The 24,250-nt window shown below is 38.6% G+C and overlaps 1 protein-coding gene across 2 annotated transcripts in view; it reads left to right on the top strand.

Moving 5' to 3' along the window:
* The first annotated feature begins 15,519 nt into the window (after positions 1–15,519).
* SMC2 (structural maintenance of chromosomes 2) overlaps positions 15,520–24,250 on the top strand; it is a 53,233-nt gene continuing 44,502 nt past the window's right edge. For both annotated transcript variants that reach the window (XM_053922119.2, XM_045195218.2), the window contains exons 1-7: positions 15,520–15,691; positions 16,549–16,774; positions 17,398–17,547; positions 19,329–19,451; positions 21,088–21,126; positions 23,819–23,929; positions 24,095–24,139. In XM_053922119.2, coding sequence (XP_053778094.1) covers positions 16,607–16,774; positions 17,398–17,547; positions 19,329–19,451; positions 21,088–21,126; positions 23,819–23,929; positions 24,095–24,139 — 636 coding nt within the window. In that variant the 5' untranslated portion in view covers positions 15,520–15,691; positions 16,549–16,606. The remainder of the gene's footprint in view (positions 15,692–16,548; positions 16,775–17,397; positions 17,548–19,328; positions 19,452–21,087; positions 21,127–23,818; positions 23,930–24,094; positions 24,140–24,250) is intronic.

Genomic DNA, 24,250 nt, shown 5'->3' with positions numbered 1-24,250 from the left:
TAGGAACATGTACTTAGGTATTTCTAAGGTTTGACTGGCATTTTACCTTTTATACTTGCCAAAGGCAATTTTTAATACAGAAAAAAAAAATAACCAAGCTTGAATGTGATATAACATTTAAGCTTTTTAAATTAGAGTTGCAAAATTGTTAAGGAGTTAAAAAAACTCAAAGAAAAATATGGAATAATATAATAAAGTCATAGCACCTGGTTTTATCATATTCTCACATTATTCCATATTTGCTTTAGTTATAATTGGGGTTCTCCCTAAAATCTTTCATATTTCCTGTACCTTCTCTCTCCTCGGAAGTTACTACTCTCATTAATTCAATGCATGTCATTTACAGTTAGGTTTTCTAATATTTCTACATTTGTATTTATATATAAACAATATACCTTTTGATTCTGCAGAATTTTTAACTTTATGTTCATGGTATATCATAGAAATTACTTTTCAAATTGCTGTTTTCTTTAACATTACATTTGTGAGCTTCATCCATACTATTCTATCTGCTGCTCTGTTGGTTTGTCTTGGCTGTGTTATTTTTGTAACATTCCATTTTATGACTATATCACACAAGTTATTTATTCTCCAGTTGATGGACACTTCAATTATTTCCATTTCTTCCCGTTCTCAAGCAGTGCTGTCAGAACGTCTTGGCCATATCTCCTTCCGTACACGTGGGAGAGTTTCTCTGCTGGGAAAGGAGCTGCTGAGTTTTAAGGAATGGACACCTTCATCTTTGCTAGATATCGCCAACTTACAATTCATTCACTGCATATGAGAGTTTCCTTTCGCCAGGTTTTCCTTTCTAAAATAAATTAGGTGCTTTCTTGTTGTTGTATAAGGACACCCACAATGTACTGTGATTCCTTTTTTCTCTGGGCTCAGACTGCCAGACTCCCCTCATCGCGACCAAGGATTATGGTTACACAGCAGGCGGGAACCTTATTAGTTTCACCGTCATGGTTTCCAGCGAGGAAGAGGTTTATTGTGTGGGAGGAAAAATCAGGAATGTTGAGAATGAGCAACTCTCTCTGCTCCCATGTGGATGGAATGTTTACTTAGTTCAAGACTAATTGTATCTATGTGAATCCTCTGCAAATGAGCAAACAGACCTCACAGGGCAAGGCTCTAGGTATTCTGCAGCATGAGAATCAGAAGTTCAGCATCCTTACCTCTCTACCCTCCAGTTCTCCCAGAAAGCCTATACACTGAGAAGCTCATTTTGTCTTTGAAATAAGACACCTTTGGCATGTGTTGTGTTACGGTCCAGGGCCCAGCGATGCATTCTCTCCCTCCATTCCTCAGAAGGTAATGAACCTGTTTTGCCTACTGCTCTGATTCTGATCTTCCATGTAGCATCAACTTTGCCTGATAAAACAATACGTTAACCCTTCAATTCCCAGTTGCCTTATTTACTACAGAGGATGCAATCGGGAATAGAGAGGGAAAGCATTTTGTCAACACAGCCCCTAAGTAGCAAAACGAGAATGTTAGTCCTTCTGCTTCTTAGAAAGAGGTTGTTTCTGCTATGCCATTTTTCCTAACTGATTATTCCCGCTAGTTTCACTGGTTTTTCCTCTGAGACTTTACTGGTATTTGCTAGACAACATTGGGTTTTATAACGTATTTCTAGAAATAATGTTATGTGAGCAAAAACTTTAGTCTCAGGATTACATAGGTGCTCTGCGTGCCATATTCTATCCCCTGACAATCTTACAATTACAGACTTTCAGAGCAGGAAGGGAGCCTCAAAGTGATGGCCAAACACTGTCAATTTCCAGGGAAGTCAAAGGTGAAAAGTGAAATGTAAAGAGGTTGTTTGCCCAGTGTAACACTGCTAGCAACTGGCAGAGCCACTATCATATTAATTTTTTCTAATTCTAATAGTAAAGAATAAAGTAAAACTCAGCTGCAAAATCCTACGAGGCAGAGATAACTGCTGTTAAAATGTTGTCTGTTTCTCCAATCTAATTATTCATTAATAGAATGGATAAATAGATTATGGTATGTATTTAATACCATACTAACTACTATAGTCCTCTTGGGTTTGATTTCAATTTGAGTATTTGTTAGAAGTGTGACCTTGGGCAGCTAATAATACCTAATTTCCCTGACCCTCAGTTTTCACTCAGTTTTCAGGGAAATAGTTTTGAGGATTAGATGTAATACATGAGAGAACTGTGAACAGTACTTGCCATTTATTAGTGCTTGATAAAGCACAGCTATTATTCATCTAAACAACTGAAAACAGGCTGTGCATCATTATAATGAGAAAGATATCTTTATATTTTTATATATTCTATTCTATACACATATATTGTTGTACATGTATAACTCTATATTTTAAACACCCATCTGTTTCTCCTTTGTTAAAAAAAGATCTGTCAGATCAACCTGAACTATGACAGAAACCTGAACTAGGTTGACCATGATTTTATCTTAGGAAATGGCATCCTGCTGGGCCACTGTCAGAAAGTAATTATGTCCTGAAACGGTCAGATGAATAGAAGCATTTAGATCACAGGCCCAACCACACCTTGGTCTTGAGCAATTAGATTCATATTTGCATTACAGATCAAAAAAAAGTAATGAGGTTTAAACAAGGTTTGAGAGTAACACTTTCGCTATATATTTTAAATTGTGTATTAATATGAGGAATATGCACATAACACACAAACATATGTTTAATCGGGAGAGAATATGCCAGAATGGTATATACTTTTCTATACTTTCTGAATTCCCACTACGAATTGGAATACATTTATAATTAGAAAACTTTAAAAGAAATAAATAAAAGAATGCCTTCTCTCCAATATGAACTGTTTAGCTATGAACCCATAATACATATTTTTATGGAAGACAAAGTCAAACCTTTGGGCGTACGCCTTAGACTGACTTAACACATTGTGTGATATGTCCGAGGTCGCCCCCTTCGTGGTTTTGCCTCTGCCTCTCCGACCGCCTCTATTCCTTTTTTCTTTTTGCCTCAAGAACTCCATCATCACCCCCCCCCAAAAGAACCTAATCATATCTCCAGACAAAACTTGTTTCTCCTCCTGAGTTAAGGGTTTATTAATCGCTCACAAATGACTTCTCCCATCTTTGTGACCCATTGTAACTTGCACATGGATTTGTCATAAACCTGAAACAACAATTTTTTGTACCTTTCCAAGTATATGTCTGTGCCTTGGGATTGCAGACTGTCTAATTCATCTTCGCTTCCTCAGTACTTAGCAGAATGTGTGCCCTGTGGATATTTGTTAATGGTGGGTAGGGAGGGAGAAATAGAGAAAGAAGGAAAGAAGACTGGACTCTGATAAACCGGAGCCAGACTATAGTAAGGGACAGTAAGGATTCTGCAAGAGGATTTTCTTAAAGAGTGGAGGAGTTAGTATGAAAAGAAACTGGCCCCTTTCAGTGTTTCACTGTTATTCATATCGTCCTGTCCCAACTACGATTGTGTGTAGGTGCGGGGAGAATAAAAGGGGCTGTGTGTCCATCGAAAGGTCTATTTTTCTAGACTCAGTAATGATTTGGGACCCAGAATAACTGCTTCGGAATACTTCTTTTTACAAATGAACACAACACACTTCACAAGTGCTGAGATATTTGCGTATTGGCAGCAGTTCTAGGCCACTGGACACGGTGCCGTTACAGTAAGGGCAAAACAGTTTTGGGGGCCGACAGCTAGGACGTCCCCATCAGACTAACAACCCCGGCTGTGACAGCAGCAAATCTTGAGAGTGGCTGGTTTAATAAATAGCAGTGGTAAAAAAAAATGGACTGATTCTAAGGACAGTGAGAGCTATCTCTGCCTAGAGCAGAGATGGGCCTTCTTGGAGAAACATCTCTTTAGAATTGTTGAAGCCAGTGGCTACGGAATCCTAAATTAGTTAAAAGACATTAACTTCTTCACTAATTCATTCCTCATATATGTTTAGTGCCCATTCTAAGTCATAGCCTTAAGTTTTTGTCAGTGCTAGATACACACTCAGGGAACAAAACAAATACATTTTATGTTCTCACAGAGCTAAAATTTTAGGAAGAGGAGACAGAAAATAAATAAGCAGATGAGTAAATAAGCCATGTAATTTCAGGTATTCACACCCAGCATGTGAAAGAAGGGAATCAAGGATGGATTCTAGGTTTTAGAGAATGGTTAACTGAAATGTAGAAGCATAGGGGTTTGGGTGGGCAAAATCAAGTGTTTGGTTTTGGAGAAGTAAATTCTGAGATGCTATCTATTAACAGAAATATTGATTAAGCAGTTGGATATGGGAGCGTGGGGCTTGATGGATAGGTTGGAATACAACAAGAAGTCTCCTCTGCAACAGGCATGGAATTAAGGACAAGGGCATCAGTTGTGCAGCCTGGAGCATAATTAAAGGCTGGACTGATTTGCAGTCCATCTAGGGGCATTCCCGCAAGTATTTAAGTATGGTTACTTTGAAAGGAAAGAAGCTAGAATTGTTTGGGCAGCATGTGGGAGCTTGAAATGAGCAAGATCTGAGTACTAATGTTGATGTGATCTCATTGATACCTACAAATTTGTAAGGCATGCCATGCTTTGGTAATAGATATATATATGCAAAAGTGCTATGTAATTGTTTAACAAATGGTCCCAATGTGATGATTAATTTTCACTGTATAATTTACAATGAACATTTATTAATGTCTGCAGAATAGTGATGTTATATTAGTGGAGACAGGGATGTATGATGGGAAGGTACTGGAACCAAAGCCAAAGTGAGATAATTCTTCTTTCACGAAGAATGTGTTGCCTCAAGCTGCCGGGAGTCCTTTTGGCAGTCTTCTGCTGTCACCACCTTTAGGGATTGCTTCTGCTGCAGAGAACCAAGTTTCCTAAGTTCTCACCCCTTGGGACTGGGGGTGGCACATCCAATGTGGAGGGACTATGTGGAAGACCACAGACAGAGCTATGCTTGAAGAGCCCCAACTCTTCTCACGCCAGATGTTTGAGCCTTCCCAGCCCAGGAGGCATCACACACACGAGTGGAGCCTTTGAGTGACCTCAGCCCCGGGCATCACTTGATTGCAACTGCATGACTAACGGCAAGCTGAGCCTGGTTAACCCTCAGGTGAGCAAAATAAATGAGTGCTATTATTTTAAGCCACTGTATTAGAGTGGTTTGTTCACAGTTATAAATAAAATAACCACATATAGTTAAATTATTTTACTTTTTTAAACCTCAATTTCTCTATGATATGGAAATAATTTTATTAATACTCCTGAACCTATCTTATGAGTATATTGTGGAAATAACTTTAGTAGCATATGTAAACTTGCTTTGTAAGCTTTAGGAGGCATTAGAGGTGCAATTTATTATAATTATCACCATAAATCATCATTAACTCGAAGGATGGTGTACAGAATACAAAAAAAGCATGGCTCCTGCCTTCAAGGTGCAATGATATAAGCTTTCAATTCACAACAATTTATTCTAACCACATAAAGACTTGTGGCACCGTCTATGGAAAACATTTTAAGTAGAAATATAAGGATCTGGAATGGGGAGGGGAAATGGAAATGAAGAAGTAGACTTACAAGTAACAGTGCACCGTTCACTTTTGCTTATCTAGCTCCTCTGCTCAGATCAGATCAGAAGGGTATTTTCAAGTATTCTTGTAGAAGCTCAATTTTGTTTGCTCCAGCTTCAAACATGGAAACTTGGCACTTGACAATCCCCTCTTACACTCACTAAAACATTATTCTGTCCTTTTGTTTCCCCCCTTATATACCTTGAATACATGGATTTCCAACTAGATAGGTGTCTTTAAAGAAAAAAAATCAAGATGTTTTCATAGTTGTGCCCCAAGAGTAACCACCACAGCACTTTGTAAATAGAAGGTAATGAATACATATTTATAAAAGGGAGAAATATAAAATTTTATATTATATAATTATAAATTATATTAAATATAAAATAGTACAAACATGATTTGAAAGGTAAAGGACTAATGATTACTTACTACTAAGCGTCTTTTTATTTAATTGAAAATTGAGGATTTAACTACATGTTTAACATGATTTTTCTTTTCTTTTTTTTTTTTTAATTTTCTGTATTCTGAGTTTCCCCCCAGTCTTTATCAATATCGCCTGCCAAGTGGTCTAATCCTCCCGCCACCACTGTGCATTCCCGGGCACACTTTGGATGGCACTTCCTGAGCCCTTGTAGTAAAAAGTGGTTGTGCATTGTAAGTGATGTGTGTCATTTTGGATGGAGTGTTTACTTTCTGGTTCTAGAGCCTATCAGAGCGCCTGTTCTCTATGGTAGGATCGACAAGGTTCTAGGTATTGGCTGCTCCATTAGACTGGTTTCCTTAGTGACTATGATGATGATGAGCCAAAATACCTCCTTGCCCTGCTGACCCCTAATGGATAAGTGGCATGAACAAGAAATAAACTGTTGTTGATTTTTAAACCCTTGATATTTATGTTTGTTTTTTATTCTCACAGCAGTACTTCCTGACAGAGCCTTCAATAGAGCTCCTAAAACTTAGTGATGAGTTTGGCAAAGCTTGAGAACAAAAGAAAGATTTTTCTCCTTTCCAGTTTTTAGTCATTGGAATATAAATTAGTTTAGTAATCAGCACTTGAGATGTTTACTTGGTACCCATAGAGACCACAAGTCAGTACTTCTAGTGACTGAATCATTTGTACTCTTTCAGCTCTCCACAGTTTATTTGTGTTAAAATGGCCTATTGTGCCTCAAATTATATCTGGAGTTATCTTGGGTTGGTTCCCCAGAGAATAGACTGAGATAAGACAGATTGGTATGCAGATTTATGTGGGAATGTTATGCAGAATACCAGTGACCTAGTGCACAAAACACAACTGGCCACAGGAGGAAGCCACCGTGTGATGCAGTAACAAGGCCTCAGCTGATGTTATGGCAACTGTTTTAAATGGCCCCTTATAGTTGTCCTGGTTAAAGAAAAGAGGCGTTTGTGTCCCTGCATCAACCAGTCAGTCACTGGATATGGGTGAACACAAGAGAGGTATAACTTTCAACTAGGCAGCTTCCTTCAGTGGAGGGCGATGCCTGGGATGTGAGCCACCAGCAGTTGGCAACTGGAGGACCTCGTGCATTGGTCCCAAGGCGGGATTCTGTGGGGTACAACTCATTTTCCACACAAGAGTAGTATACATTTCTAATGAAATCATTGGAAGTCTGTACTAGGTTGTCTGCTGCTGAAAGTATTACCTGTTAGTGCCTGTCTACAGTGATCTGTGCACTTGGACCGTTCCCCTATCTCCAATGTCAGAAGCATGTGTATCCGTAAGGATTACTAATCCTCCCAGAAAGTTTCTCTTGATGGTAATCCCAGCCATGATATTTTCTTCTTGTAGGCTTTCTTGGCACTTTTGCACCAGTCCTATTGTAAATTTGCCTTGTATGTGTAAAAGGTCTGCTGAGTAGATGACTATGGGGTTGCTCCTCAAACATGTGACACAGAGAAACTAAGAAGGAGGATGGTAGGTGTGGGAGGGATAAGAGGAGGGATTCGAATAGGACACCAGTGCCATTTTTGTCTCTGGAGTCCCACACAGATGACACGAAGCCTGTGAGTCTCAGCCTGTGAGTCCCAGCATATCTTGTTGCTACAATGTCTTGAAAGCCAAATTCTCCTTTTTACCATTTTCTGTGGATTGTTCTCCCATTATTGTTACTAAAGCTTTAGTAAAGGGTTGTTCAAATGTTTCATTCTTGACTTGGCCTTGTTTCAGAGCCTTAAAGGGAAAGATCATTTCAATTGCTTCTCAGGTTCTCATTCCCACCCCCGACTCCATCCCCACCCGCAGCTGAAACCCCCACTGCGGTCATGGTGTTACTTACTGAGGGATTTCACTGAGGGAGAGAGTAAGAGCCTGGGCTGTCAGGTCTGACTGTTCTTTTCCAAGTATAAGTCCTCCCTCAGAAGCAAGCTCTGATTATCTAATTACGTTAATTTTTATTTTATAGGGAAACACTCTTTTATACTTTGAATTAAAATTATTCAAACATATATTTTACTACCTTATTAGACCTTCCTTAATTTACTTGAGATAAGGAGTAAAGTTTGGGAAATCACTAGAAGCTTTAATTTCCCAATTGGAAAACGAGCAGCTGTAGTTCTCAGGGCTCTTTCAGTTGCAGAACTTGCTGATACTGTGTGTCAGCCCAGATGTCATAATTCTGGAAAGGGTGAGAATACCTTATCTCCAGTTTCCACATTAGTTTGCTGGCAGATATGCTGCTTACATCTTTCTGTTACTGTCAAGTGAAATAACTGCTCTGGAACAGAGGGCGAGAATAACACAAAGAAATGAAACAAAGAAATTCGACAACAGCCATCAGAAGGAGCTCAGGGGCAATTTGACTTAAAGGAGCTTCAGATTTTAAAAGAAAAATTGAAACTGCAATCTGTCTTTTCATTTGCTGTTTCTTTAAACAAGCAGGCTCTGTCTCCTCAAAGATGTTCCCCTAAAAAGAAATATATTGCACAGCTTGACCTGTAGTTTAAATCACAATTAAGCTTCCAGTTAGAATGTATCTTCATCATAAACCTGCTATAAATCCAGTAGTGTAAATTCCCTTATCCTCTTAAACAGCACGACCCCAGTTTTACTTGTCTCTAGACATAAAATGCTGAATTATAGTTTATTTATGAGTTTCATGAGTAAGACTAATTTGATTGCCATTTGCAGAGAAATTCTCACCAGGTTATTACACTCCTAGATCTCATTAGCTAATAAAAAATATACAAAATAAGAATTACTCCCAATTAGTTGCACAAGCAGAATTGCTGGCAACATTTCTTTGTATTAAAAAGATGCCACCAACCAGCGCTAATAACATTTCCTCCTGTTCCCTTGGCTCAGCAATTGTACCTAGGCTACATCCCATTTGCTTTTTATAAATATTTACAAATCTACATTTTAGTCTGGTATAGCATTTATTACTAGTGGGACATTGCTTCTCCACTAAGAATTCACTCTCTATGAGCGATGTTTAAAGTGGTTCAGATTTTAGTATGTTCATGTAAACCTGGGTACTTAATGTGAATCCAAGCTTGACTGAAAATGTCCAAGCATCTGGTAGAAATATAGGTCAGCTGGGGTTTCAGCGACATGGAGAGAACAATTTACTTAAGTGATTAAGACTGATAGCCACTCCTAAGGCAGTGTAAGATTACAGTAAAAAGTTATGCTTTATAATCAATAAAATAAGAATTGATATCCACTACAAGTTCCATAAAGCAGAATTTTTTTTGTACTGTTCACTGACATTGTAAGCACTCAAGCATTTGCTGAATAAATGGATGGACTGCAGTCCTAGGGCGGCTCTATGATCAAAGTCAAGTTCTATGATTCTGCTTCTTCATCTATCAAGTTGAGATAATAATAACAGAACTGTTGAATTACATGAAGTAATTTAGCGAAAGTGGAACTCAGCATAGTACAAGTATATATCAACATTTTAAGTAATAAAGTTACTTAATAAATAAAATGTCTCAAGCTAAAATAAAAGATTATTTTGAATCCTTGAAGAGCAGTGATGAGGAAAACTTGTTTAAAAGTTGCAAGCGTTCTTTTTTCTAAATTGTGAAGGATTGAGTAAACTTTAGGTACAAAAAACCTTTGTTTTTGTAAAGTTATCTGAACGGATACTCAGGTTTGTACACATGTAGACAGTACTCTGCTGGAATAGAAAGCTTTTAGACATGTAGCACCACGGGAATAAATAGCTTTGCTTAATATTGTAACATTAATATTAATGTAGGCAGAGTCTGTTTCTTTTTTTCACCTTTTTTTTATTGAAGTATAGTTGTCTCCATTTAAAAAAATGCTTCTTTACTATTTGTGGATCTAGATCATTCTATGCCTATACATTATTGCTTGTCCTTAAGAGAGGTATATGAGCATTAGTTTTGTTTTGTTTTTTTCCCCAGTGCTTACCTGTAGTGGATTGGGAATGAAGACCTGCAAATGACAGGAAAGACTTGGAGACATGGTCTCTATTACCCACTAACATAAAGAGAATCAAATTGAATTGCTGAAGCCCCCCCTGACCTCTACCGTGAATCTCACAAATGCTGATATATTGAAGGAAAACCCCCTCAAACTCTTAGAAATTTATCAATGATTATTACACTGTCCTGGGAACCAAAGGGCAAGACCCCACCCTTATGAGTGGGAGTGGGATTTGGGGAGAATGGAGTATGGGGAGAGTGAAGACTGAGAGGGAATTGAAGGCTATGGAAGTTAGTGTTTGGAGATAAGGCTGAATGGGGAAGGGAGGAGAGATAGTGATAGAGATAATTACTGAGTTTCCTTGCATGCTAATGCTTGATGGACTGTGCCAGTGAATTACCTAGGAATTTAAATAAGGATGAAAATAACCAATGTTTGTTTGAAAAGTCTAAGAAGCAGACTGAGTATTCTCTGGTTGAGGAAGAATGACCACTTTTATAATCTGTATCTGTTCATGTTGTTGTTCATCATTCAATAAGCATTTATGGAGCACGAATCTGTGCCATGAACTGGGCTGCGCTGCTAGGCTGCTAGGCTGCGAACACGAATAAGGAAAGACCATTGATGTCAAGGTGCTCACAGTGGGCAGAGACAAACGTAGATGAATAAATACACAAGAGTCTGTGTGAGTAAGAAAGGAGCACCAAAGACGGGGGGTAATTATACCTGGGGAGCAATTAAGAAGTGGTGATAGAATTATGTTCTTTCACCTGAAACTGCAGCTGTTCCATAACATAGTAGGTGCTTGTTTTTATTTTACAGGTCAGAAAATCAGGACAGAAGTAGTATATGGTACAGCGAGCCCTTAGCCAAAAGCTGGACAGTGTATTCCATGGCAGTGCTCAGCCTTATGAATGTGACAATGGTTGCTGATGGTATTACACAAACAGAACATGTTGCTAGATGACCGAAAGAAAAAATCAATGTTAGATCAATGAAAATAATCACTAACATTAACTTGCTGAACCTTATAATATTGAAGTTTGTGGAATATATCATGTATGTCAATATTCAACATTTTCAAGTCTTTTTTTAATCTATTCTTTGCCTTTACCTTAATCAGAAGGCAGCAAATGAACCCCCTAAACTTACTCATACTCACAAATATTTATTATATACTATGTGCTCGGTACTGAGGTATGTCACAAAGGAATAGAGGTCAGAAGACAAATCTGATGAAGGATTAAGGAATTATAGAAGAGGTTGCAAATAATTCTTCCAGACAAGGTCATATTTCTCATTTGAAATAGAAATACACATGGCGGGGAGATAGGGACCTGAGGGGAGGATCATTTCAAGTTCAGCACATACAGACACAGAGATAGATTAGGGAACATCAATATTTCAGCAATGACAAAAAGTTCTTTAAAATGGCACATAAAATGCTCCATAGTCTGGCTTCTGAGCATCTCCTACACTAAATCTTGCTACTTCTTACCTCATATATTGTGTTTATATTCTATGTCCTTGCCTGTGCAATCTTCTCTATTTATAATAGCTTTCACTCTTGCTCTGGCTATGTTTTTATATGTCATCTCTACTCAACTGTAGACTCCTTGGGGACAGGCCCATATCTTATTTATCTTTGTATTCCAGGACCTAACATAATCCTTAGTATACGGTAGACATTCTATAAATGCCTATTGAATTCCTTCATTCATTCATCTATGAATTAACAACGTTAGCAAACATTGGTAGTTGCTTGGTTCATTGGTAGTTACTTGGTTCACCGTGGCAAACAACTGAACAGTAGGAGACGAGTCTGGAAAAGTAGGTTGAGAATAAAGTGCGAAAGGCCAGGCATGCCACCTTAACGCAGTTAGAATTAATTCTGTAGGCAGTTTTCACAAAGGGTTTATACACAGTGAAGAGATATATTTCTGACACGAGAACAAATTATTTTGTACACTCGATATTTAGAAAGAGTAGAGATGGGTGGCTAATAAGTATTGTTGGAGTCGGAATTTAAGTCAGTATTTGAAGACTGTGACTGCAGAGGACTGCAGAATGATGTAACAAGAAAAGGAAACATTAATTACAGAAGAGGAAAAGCCTGTGAAAAACGATTTGAATGAAGCGTCTTTTGGGGTTTAGTAAAAACTGAGTTGGTATGGATTTGAAATAAAAGGTAGTAAGCGACCACAATGACAGGGAGAGCGATGAAATGAGAAAAACATTTGAGAGAAAAGCCAGTCATCAACCCCATAAAGGAAGGATGTGGCAAAGCAGAAGAGAGATGAGATGAATAGCTTTGGCTATAAACCAGCAAGGAACTGATAAGAGCCAAGCAGAGCTGGAAAAACTAAGAAAACAAATATGAGATAAGTAAGAAAAGACTGTTTTTTTTAAGTAGTGGGTAAAAATATATTCTTAGCAGCTGGTACCAGATTTCTTTTCAGAAGCCACCTTGAATGTGGACTGTCAGAATCTGAAAGAAAGTCTTGCCAGGAGTAAAACAAAGACAATGGGTGTTTTTCATAAAAAGAAACTGAGAAGACCTCCTCCAAAATGGTTGACTGAACCCCCTTTTAAAAACTCATACACATTCTGAGGAACATATAATTATTGTTATGTAAACTACATACCAAGCTCAATAATAAAAAACAATAAACAGGAAATTTTTAGGCTTGCGACTTATATGTTAACAATATCTGCATAATACAGGAATCACCAAAAGAAATAATTTACCAATGCTCCCAGATCTTTAAGAACCAAAGAACTCTGGCAGAAGCGAATGCGTAACTGCTCTGAAGGGACTCATTCACAACTTGGGGCATAAGAGACTCCCATAAACAAAACCACCCCATCCCAGAACAGCACCACAGGAGGAAATAAATCACTATGAGTAAGAGTCAGCAAATGCTGTTAGAAGTGGAACTCAAAACCTGCAAATAAAAGTACCTGAAAGAGAAGATAAAGATATTTACCTTGATTAAAGATGCAACATAACAGAAATAATGAAAGAACAGGTGGATTTCACAAAGAACCAAAGGAACTGTGGTGTTGAAAACAATATTGTCACTGAAATGAAAATACATGGGTCTAACCAGATCTGGGAGGTGAAAGAGAATCATCACCTCCTTTTCTAGCCCTCATTCTAGATTATGCTCAGCTGCACCTCTTCCCACGTCTGTCAGACAGGTTATACTGGGTGTATTCAAATGTGCTGCTTCTCAATACAGTCTTACAGTATGAACTTCGTCATTATCAGTGTATTCCCTTGAAGCCAAAATTAATCTCAGCAAATTGAATCAACTTATCCTTATTTCTACAGTGAAGTCCTTTCACTGTTTCTTCTAAGTTCCAGGAAAGAGAGGATTCACCCAGGTCCGTTAAGGGCTGCTTTGGGACTCCAACATTCGGAAAGTGCACCTGGGAAACGAGGTCCTTCCCAATGCCCTGGAAGAGCAGAAGACTGAATCCTTTTCCTGGGTCCCACTTTACGACTTTGACCGTGCCCTGCTGGTGCCGCTGCCGTGCACGAAGGACCGACTCCTCTGGCCTGCCAGAGTGGCAGCTTTCAACACCTTTGATCCATAGTGATAAAACGAGAACAGTGCTCTATTTACACATCTACCCTACAGTCTACCTTTACTTCCAGTCCTTGCCTCTCCAAATTTGGGGGGTATCAGTGCCTTTGTGCCTTGGCCTCCTCTACTTCCCTGTGATCTGAGGGGGCAGACTTTTAATTCAGCCATTAGTGATTCCACTAGCAGTTCCTTAGTGTTTCTGACATGCACTAAAATTGACTTAGAGCTCTCCCTTTATAAGCAATTTTCACTTTAATAAGTACTTTCAGTGGGAATAGTTAGATGTGTATATTCTTCTACTACCCAGAAGTCTGTATCTGGCAGAAGTGCATTTGCCTGTATGTTTCCATCCATTTATCTTAAATATATCAGTTAGTTATCAATCTATTAAATACGTGCAAAGGTTAATGTCTGTCTTAACACTTATATTTTCACCCCAAAGGATTATTTCACAATAAAATTCACATTAGCGTTTGTTGGTGAATTAAAATTCTTTATTCAGCGATGGAATGAAGGGACATTACTGAAAATAAATGTATTAAGATTAAATAGATTCAGTACAAGTGAACGGCTATGGAGTGCAAGGGATGCTGGAATCAAGGTCGACAAACAACTGCTTAGCCAAATTGATGTTAGGCCTGTAATGATTGACATTACGGAAGGGGCCTGGGATACGAGAGTAAATAAAGTCTTTCTTAAACAACCCTCCGCCCTCCACCCCCAAACCTTATTTTACACTCTTAGCTAGAGAATTTCAAAATATACGCCCGTCCTTGGTAGTGTAAGACTGGTGTCAAATACTGCAAAGCCATTCCGGGGCCAAGAAACGAACTCTAAACATACGGCCTAAAATACACTGGCAGCACCTTCTTTCTGAATCTTGCGATACAGCACTACAGTGCACTCTCAAACGAAGCTCTTCCTAACTTATGGTATCGACGTGCTCGGCTGAGGAAATGGGCCAGGTTTTTGTTTTTTAAGGAAAGAACAATACACACTAATAAATAACAGGATCTGTTACTAGTACTGGATTCTGTGGAATGAGAAGAGATCCTATAAAATATTTAAGAGTACGCACTCTGGTAGACTGGAACCAACCCCGGCTTCTCCACTTACCACTTGGAATAAGTTGCTTACCTTTCGTGACTATTGGTGTGTAAAATGAGAGCAGTATCACGGATTTCAAAGGGTAGCTACGAGGGTTTTTAAAAGCCCTTGGGACCCAGGCTGACTTTCAGCTGTCGTAAGGATGTTTCCCCCCAAAATTATCTCAAATCTTAATTCTGCTATTGCTTACGATCAAACAACTTTTCAACGTAAGGGGACAACATGCAACACCCGCGCACACGACTCCTCCGGGCGCCAGGTATCCAGTAGTCGTCGTCCGGACTGGACCGGAAACTCGAGGCGAAGAGGCCGCCAAGATTCGAAGTCGGCGAGGGGCGGAGCCAGGACGCGACCTAGCGCCTCCGGAAGGCCGGCGCCTCCTCAGCCCCAACAAGGTACTACTTCCATTTTTTTAGAAATCCGAGCCGACCCGGGGACATTGAGGTTTCTAGCCTCCCTGCCTCCGTCCCTCTGAAAGGACAGCGAACTGCATGACGGAGCCCGCCGAACCCGCGATAAGGCGGGATCTGCAATACGCGGCCCGCGGCCGGACGGCGCCGGGGCTGGGCGGAACCAATGCGGCGCTAAGCCCCGAGGCTGAGGTCAGGGCTGCCCGGGGTGTGCCGGACGCTGACCTCAACATATGCTAGCTGCTCCTCTAGTCCTCAGGCTTGAGCCTTCGCATCCCAGGAGCTGCCATTATTGCGACCCCCTTTTGTATCTCCTTGTTATTTTGATTGTTTGATGGGAGAGAAAAATGGAACCCCTTGAGTCAGGCATCTCGTAGACACCAGTCAGTGAACTAGGTAGTGGAGGCGAGGTCCTTTGCTCGCGCCGAAATTCAAAGGTATAAATATTTCCGGCAGTGATGCGGCCTTGGGAAGGAGTGTTGTAGTTACCGTGGTGGAAATGGCTGTGTAGCGCCCGGAGCCGGGCCAGTTTGGCCCGCTCTCTGCCTTTGTGACTCGGAAGAGCGTTTGGGGGCCTCAAGCCCGGGCGGCCAGGCGCAGCGGTGAGTCGGGGCGTGCGCGCGGTCGCGAGGTCCTAGCTTGGCGTTCCCTGCGGGGGGTGGACACTGTGGGACGGCGAGGAGGGATGGTAGCCAGGAGGGACTTTAGATTAAAACTAGCATTACAGGGCTCTTGGCCGATGGCTGTTTCCTGTCCAGTCTTGGATTAGGGCGAGGAAGTGTTGACCGGAGGGCCTGGTGAGGCCAGGGAACAGCCCGAGTGAAAGCAAGAGGCTGGAGATTATATGGGATTCATGTATTTGGTAAAGGTGTACTGACGCCATCCCATTCCCCCGCCCCGCACGTCCTCCAGTCCGGCACTGTTTGGGCACACAGTTGGGACGTAGGCGAAGATAGACGAATAAATACTGTGTAGTGCCACCTTTAAGTTCAATGAAGGAAGGAGAGAGCAGAGTAGGGGCATGGATAGAGGTGCTCTTTTTTATGGAGAAGTCAGGAGGGACTCCAGTAAGATGACATGGGAGCAAAGACGTGAGTGGTGAAGGAGAGTGAGCCGTGCCAATATCGGCGAGGACGTTGTGGGCAGAGACGATGGCTCCTGAAATAATCAGTAGTCTGTTAGCTGGCGTATTGGTAGAGGATAGGCCTGGAAAAGCAAGTAGTTGACTTCCAGGCTGAATTAATGATTTAATCAACTTCCAGGGAACGGCTGACTCTTGCATGTTTTTAAGTTGGGGAAAGATTCCTTTGCATCCAAGGAAGTAGCTTGGCTTGGCAAGTAGCGGTTTTGTTTCTCTCGGGCTGTCATTCTTAAGTTTTGTTAGTCTTTTACAGTCACTATGTATGTGTGATTCCAGATTTACCTTCCACTTACGTGTTGTTATTTCTGTTTTGTGCAGAACTGCTCTGTGGCCTGTTTGATTCCTAGCAAAGGTTTACCCGTCCAAATTAGTGAAAATGTATATAAAGTCAATCGTTCTTGAAGGATTCAAGTCCTATGCCCAGAGGACTGAGGTCAACGGTTTTGACCCCCTCTTTAATGCTATCACTGGCTTAAATGGCAGTGGGAAATCCAACATACTGGACTCCATCTGCTTTTTGCTGGGCATCTCCAACCTGTCTCAGGTAAAGTTTAAACTTTCTGACTTATGGGAAATTAACTTTGGGGGACCCAAAGTTAATCGCCATTGGATTCAGAACCTATTGCCACTATTTGCATTTTTTACTCTATGTGAATTATCTTACACCTCACTACAGTCCTTAAAAAATAGGGATTATAACTCCATTTTTAAGGTGAGAAAAAAAAGACACTTGAATGACTTGCATAAGGTTCATCCTCTTACCATACTTGGACCACCACTCAAAGTCAGGCGTTCTTACCGTAAGGAAGTCTCATTGCAGTCTATTCTGTGCTCTTTCCCCCCAACCCAAGTGCTATAATACCTTTTCAGGGTCTAATAGGATTGGATGAATAGTGAAATTCTTAGGCTCCGTATACCTGTAAATCTAAATGAACTTTTGTTAAGAAATGAGTAGAAAACAGTTCAATTCAGGGTTGGAAAAGTCTTGTGGGAAAAGGCATTCGTTTCAGGTTGTTGCCCCTTTAGTTGCCGTGTGCATGCATCTGCCTGTCCTTGGCCTTTTGATGAATACCACACACGGGGTTTTGCAGCGTCAAGAAACCCGTTTGCAGTGCCGTTTTGCGCAGTACGGGGTTTTGGAACTGATAACCTTTTTTTTTATTTTAGGTTCGGGCTTCTAATTTACAAGATTTAGTTTACAAAAATGGGCAGGCTGGTATTACTAAAGCTTCGGTCTCAATCACCTTTGACAATTCTGACAAAAAGCAAAGTCCTATGGGATTTGAAGTTCATGATGAAATTACAGTAACAAGGCAGGTGAGTGGCTCGTAAATATTTGGATACCGAAGAACTTGTAACTGTGCTGTGTTTTCTTGGTGATAAGACTTTGCTGGGGAAAGTTTATGAGGAATCCGTGCATCACATACCGACTAGATTCCTTAAGAATATCGTCCTTATGTTAAAATTTTGATCATGCAAATCTACCATTTACCATGAGGATTGAAAGGGATTTGAAAAGTCATCTGTCATTATAAGCGCTCAGCCAGGCTTCAGTGTTGAATCTTCTGTGTCTGTACAGGAATACGTAACAGTACTTGGGATCTTGCTCTTCTTGAGGAACCCATGCTGGTTGTGCACAGGTCTAATGAGAAAGGTTTTTCTATAATTCAGCCGAAGGGCAGTCTTCAAGTTTTACACATTAATTCTCCTTCTCTTGAGAGAACCAAGAGCAAATCTACTTTATTCCATATTTCAATATTTAAGCATTCTGTTAGTCTAAATGTTTTCTAAACTAACTATTAAGTCTTTCATTTGATACTTAGTTGTTTGTAGTTCACATTGAATACAAATTCGCTCCAGTTCTTTTTATTTATTTATTTTTTAATTCATGGCACCACAAATTGCATGTACCAGATTTATTCTAGTGAGGTCAGGGTTACAGAGAACTGTCACTTCTTTCATTTCAGGTATTCTTCTTCTATTTTTCTCAATATGACACTGGAGAGTTAACACCTTATGAATACATATCTCACTTAAAATTGCACTGATTTTTTTCATGTGTGCTATTAGCCATGATACTGTCATGTCTGTATGTAAGCAGGTTTTTAAAACTAACGCAGGATCTTACCTTTGTCCCTTAAAATCGTTTTTTCTTATTATAGTCAATGTTTTTAGTTTGTCAAAGATTCATTTTTAAAAATTCTAACTTCAGTTACTTTCTATCTTAGTATATATAACTTACAGCTAACCCTGTCTATTTTAATGAAAGCCTCTGGTGAAAACAGCATTGACTTTGTTGGGACAGAATCCTATTCTATGCCATTAGGCATCCATCAAAAATAAGTACTCTTTAGGAATCTTCAGTAAGTCTGCTGCTAATCTCCCTAAAATCTCTGTTCTCGTGTGCTCCATATGCCTGTATCTTCATCAACATTTTGTTACAAAGACTTTGTCAAATTACTTATGGGTATATTAAGTCTTCTGTTCAAATATGTTAATATATGTACTCTCAGCCTAATAAATCAACATTTATTCAGTACTTACTAAGTGCCTGATGAGTGAGAGTCATACCCAATAAATGACAGTGTAAGTGCTACAGTAGAATGTAAATAGGCTGGTGTCTGATACAGTCCATGCTGAAGCTATATATTACTCTTTTTCTTGCAAGTATTTACAAGTCATATCTTTACTAATTGCTATTAGAATCTTGTCAAGGATTGATACCACGCTGCTTATCTTTAATTTTTAGTATTTGACTTCCATTTCTTTGGGAATGAAAGGTGGAGGAAGAGGGTTAACCTCTGAGTGTGGAAAAATTGCAGAAAGATGGTGACCGGGGATAGAAAATACATTTTACACATACTTGGGAACAAAGCTAGAAGTGACCTTAGATCCTGGTCCAGTGACGGTAGGAGTCGTGTGTGGTTACATGACTAGTTAAAGTCCCTGGATTAGCAGCTGTTGCCCTGAATCAATCTCGGATTCTTCTTGACCATGTCACACTTCCACTCAAATGTAAGATAATATATTTGGGGATTTATTAACTTAGCTAAGATGTGTGTTTATTTATTAATCTTTAGAAATACTTTCCTTTTTAGGTGGTTATAGGTGGCAGAAATAAATATTTAATCAATGGAGTAAATGCAAACAATACCAGAGTACAGGATCTCTTTTGTTCTGTTGGTCTGAATGTTAACAACCCTCACTTCCTCATCATGCAGGTATGTTTTTTGTGATCCTTTTATCTCTTTCGTGATGGTTTTGACATCTTCGATTGTTTAAGTTATTACAATAGGAGAAGGACTTTTTTCCCCCCATTTTTTAATTTACTGTTATGCTGGTGTTTAAGGTACTTGTTAAGAAATGAGAATTAGTTATTTGTATACATTTGAATTTTGAAGAACATCTATAGTAATTTTCCTTGACTGTTACTTACTATAAAAACAATACATACTATAAAAAATTTTGTCAAAGTATATCCTTTTAAAATTTTGGATTTAATATATATTTCAAATATATGAGGTCTATCCAGAAAAAGTCCAACCATTGTTAATATAACAAGAACAGTTTGTGCAACTGTTCGTCACAATTCCAGAGTGGACTAGAATGCGGATGCATGAATGAATCACGACTTCCCTGTACTAGTCAGCGGGGGTGGTAGACACTTTTGCGTGAGCATGTATACTATGTGGCCATCACATTCAAAATGACTGAGTGAGTAGAGCAACGAATCTGCATCAGACTTAGCATTAAGCTTGAACATTACTCTGTGGAAAATACTCAGGTGATTCAGAAGGCCGCAGCTATGGGCAACTGATGGTTGGTAGCTTCATCACAACAAAGCTTGCCCACGCATGCATCATGTCTTGGGCAGAAATATCAAGTCACACAGGTGGCTCAGCCCCCCTACAGCCCAGATTTGGTGTCCTGTGACTTCTGGTTTTTCCCAAAACTAAAATCATCTTTGAAAGGGAAGAGATTTCAGACTATCGATGAGATTCAGGAAAATTCGACAGGGCAGCTGATCATGATTGGGAGAACTGTGTAAAGTCCCAAGGTGTCTGTTTTGAAGGAGGCTGAGGTGTCATTGTCTTTTGTACAGTTTCTTGTATCTTCAATAAATGCCTCTTATTTTTCATATTACATGGCTGGATGCTTTCTGGACTGAACTCATATATTAAGTTTTACATAATTTTCTTCTTTGAATGAAAAATAAGAACTAACGTTATCTTGCCCTACATTATCTGACTTGACCCATCCAGCTGTCCTTTGAGAAAGCTACAGCAAGGTTAGTGACAGGATCTTGATGGACCAAAATAAAATTATTTTCCCTAGTCACAGCCTCAAAACTATAAATTTACTTCAAATTAAACTGAATCTTAAGTAATATTCTCTCAGAGTTGGATAGCAGCTTTTGGTGGTGGGATTTTACTTGTCTTTTTGGGCACTGAATGATTTTGATGATTTTCTGGCATTGAAAGAAAACATTCTACTATTCATTTTAAGTCCTACAAGTAGGCTATCATTAAAAAAATCAAGAAATGTTCAATAATTATTCTAAAATTTATTGGTATCTATCTGTTTTAGAGTGGGGACTACTACATCATTAGTATTAACTATTAAGTTAATTTTGTATCATTTAATAACTTCTGTAATTTGTATCACTGTTATGTAAGAAAGTGAATAGCACAATTTTAAAATTATAAGATACCTTCAGTTTCAAATAAAAGGAATCTTTTCATGTGTATAGAAGAAAGAATTCCTAAAAGATCGACATATTAGGATATAGTAGCTTCAGTGCAGATATACATGTATGCCTTTGTTATCGTTATGGTAAATTTGCCATTTTATTTTCAGGGACGAATCACAAAAGTTTTGAATATGAAACCTCCAGAGGTAAGAGAACTACTTGTTGACAGTAAAAGTGGTAATAATAGATATTGTTTTAAGTCTCTAGATAATTTTAACATTCTTCCATTATTAAATTTTTAGAAACATTTAAGAATGATTAGTAAAGAAAGTAGTTTTTTTTTTTAAAAATTGCCCAATATTTTATTTTATAACATAACCATCTGAGCTTTAGTTTTGTTATCCACAAATTGGAGTCAATAATTGTAACCTCAGGTCTGTTTTAAGGATTAAATAAAAATGTATGAGAAACGTCATGAGATGTTGTTAAGCGGATTTTAAAAAAATATTTTATTAATTGAAATATAGACACATTAGTTTCAGATGTACAACAGAATGATTCAATATATGTATATAACAAAGTGATCGCCACAATTAGTTAACATCACCAGTTGTTTTTTTCTTGTTATGAAAACTTTAACAATTCTCTTATCAATTTTCAAATACAGTATTATTAACTATAGTCACCATACTATACGTTATATCCTCATGATTTATTTATATTACAACAGGAAATTTATACCTTTTAACCACATATTTTACCTACCTCTCGCAACTATCAATCTGTTCTCTTTATGAATTCAGTTTTCTTTTCTTTTTGAGAAAGAATATGAGATTATACAATATTTGTCTTTCTCTATCTGACTTTTTTTTTTTTTTTTTAAGCATTATGCCCTCCAGCTCAAAGTCCATCCATGTTGTCACAAACAGCAGGATTTCCTTTATTTTAATGACTGAATTACATTCCATCACACACATACATACAGGCATACCTCGGAGACATCGGGGGTTAGATCTTGACTACTGCAGTAAAGCAAATCGTAATCTCTTTGCCGGTGGAGGGTGTTGCCTCCATTTTGTAAAAAACACGTCTGTGAAGTGCAGTAAAGCAGAGCACAGAAAAGTGAGGTGTGCCTGCGTCCCTCGTTTTCTTTTATCTGTCAGTGTTGTTTCTGTGTCTTGGCTCTTATTAATAATGCTGCATTGAACATGGGGGTGCAGGTATCTTTTCAATTTAGTGTTTGTCCTTTGGATAAATACCCAAAAATGGAATTGTAGTTTTAGTTTTTTGAGGAACTTCCAAACTATGTTTTTCCACAGTGACAACCCCAATTTACAGTCCCACCTACAGAGCACAGGTTTTCTCCTTTCTTTACATCCTTGCCAGTACTTGTTGTTCTTGTCTTTTTGATAATAGCTATTCTAACAGGTGTGAGATTATATCTACTTGTGGTTATGATTTGCATTTTCCTGGTGACTAGTAATGTTGAGCACCTTACCATGTACCTGTTGGCCATCTGTATGTCTCCTGTGGGAAAAATGTGTAGTCACATTAAGCCCATTTTTTAATTAAATTTCATTTTCCTGTTGAGTTCTTTATATTAACCCCTTATCAGATACATGATTTACAAATATTTTCTCCCATCCTGTGGGTTGTCTTTTTATATACTTTGTTGATGGTTTCCTTTGTTGTGCAGAAGGTTTTTTTAGGTTTTTAGTTTGATGTAGTCCCACTTGTTAATTTTTGTGTTTGTTGTCAAATCCAAAAAGTCATTGCTGAGATGGATGTCAAGGAGCTTATTGCCTATGCCTTACTCTAGGATTTTTATGTGCCCAATGTTAAAAGAAATTTTGACTGTTTAAAATAGCCTTTCTCAACTGGTGTTTCATGTCAGAGTTCAACCCTATAGGAAAAAACTACAGAAAAAGATTTGGTTGGGTAAAATTAATTCATTACATACAGTAGATTACTTAGGGCATTAAGGCTTAACTTTCTCTTGGATTCCCCTTGAGAAGAGTTGATACGAAGGAATGTGAATGTTTTGAAGAGAACACAGGCTCTTCAGTTATTGAGAAGAGCTAAAAAGAAGACTGATAATTGATACTACCTATCCAGTTTGAATGTGGGGCATGCTTATTTTCTTTAGATAACATCTTAATGATAAAATTCTTATTTGAAAGCTGCCAAATACTTAGAAATCAAAGTGATGTCCAGAGAAATAATTCTTTTGAGATAGGGGTTGGTGTTGAGTAGAAGCTTCTGAAAATGGAGTGCTTGCAAAATTGCCCTTCTTATGTAATTGTAATATTACATAAGATATTTGCCTTTTTCAGAGTGCCTTTCACATGAATTATTTTGTTGAATTCTCAACAGTGCTGTGAGATATTATCAGTACTCTGTGGATGAAAGAACTGAGACATAGAGAAAATTGAGTTACTTGTGCAAAGTCTTGAAGCATGTGCCACACTTGGGATGCAGACCGTGTGCCATGCTTCATCCTTGTAGGCACAGAATGGCTGGTCTTACTTGGGACAAGTTTAAGTAGAAACTTCCAAAATGAAAGGTGAATGGTATTAGCCTTTACTTTTTTTAGGTTTATATTTGAAGGAAGAGAGAAGTGAGGAATTCCTGGGTTCAGTTTTAAAAGAAATGTACTCTGGAACTTTGGTATAACAAAGTTTAGTGTTATAATTGGAGTGAAGGCCAGAAATGCTTCTGGAAAGTGAAGGTTGTAGCTAATATGTACATTTTTATGTGCTTATCTTTTATGGTCCATTGGGCCATTATTTTGGTAAGATGTTTAGTGAGGCCATGGCTTTAAAATGATATACTTAATGTAAATTCAAATGAGATTGATTGTTTTAGATCCTTAAAACATTAATACACTTGTGTTTCTAGATTTTGTCCATGATAGAAGAAGCAGCTGGAACCAGAATGTATGAATACAAAAAGATAGCTGCCCAGAAAACTATAGAAAAAAAGGAGGCTAAGCTGAAAGAAATTAAGACGGTAATTAAATTTATATAATTTTGTGTTTAAGGTTTCTTTGCTCAACAGAGGGAAATTCCCACCCCAACCCCTATCCTTGGTTTAGTTTTCCCGTCTTCCATGCTACTTCTCCTTTTTTAATTCTTTAATGATAGTTTACATCATTGACTTTTCTTTATTTTTCAGATACTTGAAGAAGAAATTACTCCAACCATTCAAAAATTAAAAGAGGTATGTACTGTACATGTGAGGACTGCCAGCTAGAGTCTCTCACAGTTGGTGATGGATCCACAGTCATACACATAGGGATGAAATGTGTACCATGTCTTAGGAATTATTTTC

The sequence above is a fragment of the Desmodus rotundus genome, chromosome 1, assembly GCF_022682495.2.
Source record: "Desmodus rotundus isolate HL8 chromosome 1, HLdesRot8A.1, whole genome shotgun sequence".
Classification (NCBI taxonomy): Eukaryota; Metazoa; Chordata; class Mammalia; order Chiroptera; family Phyllostomidae; genus Desmodus; species Desmodus rotundus.
The sequence above is the reverse complement of the archived record's forward strand: the minus strand, read 5'-3'. Positions and strand labels throughout refer to the sequence as shown.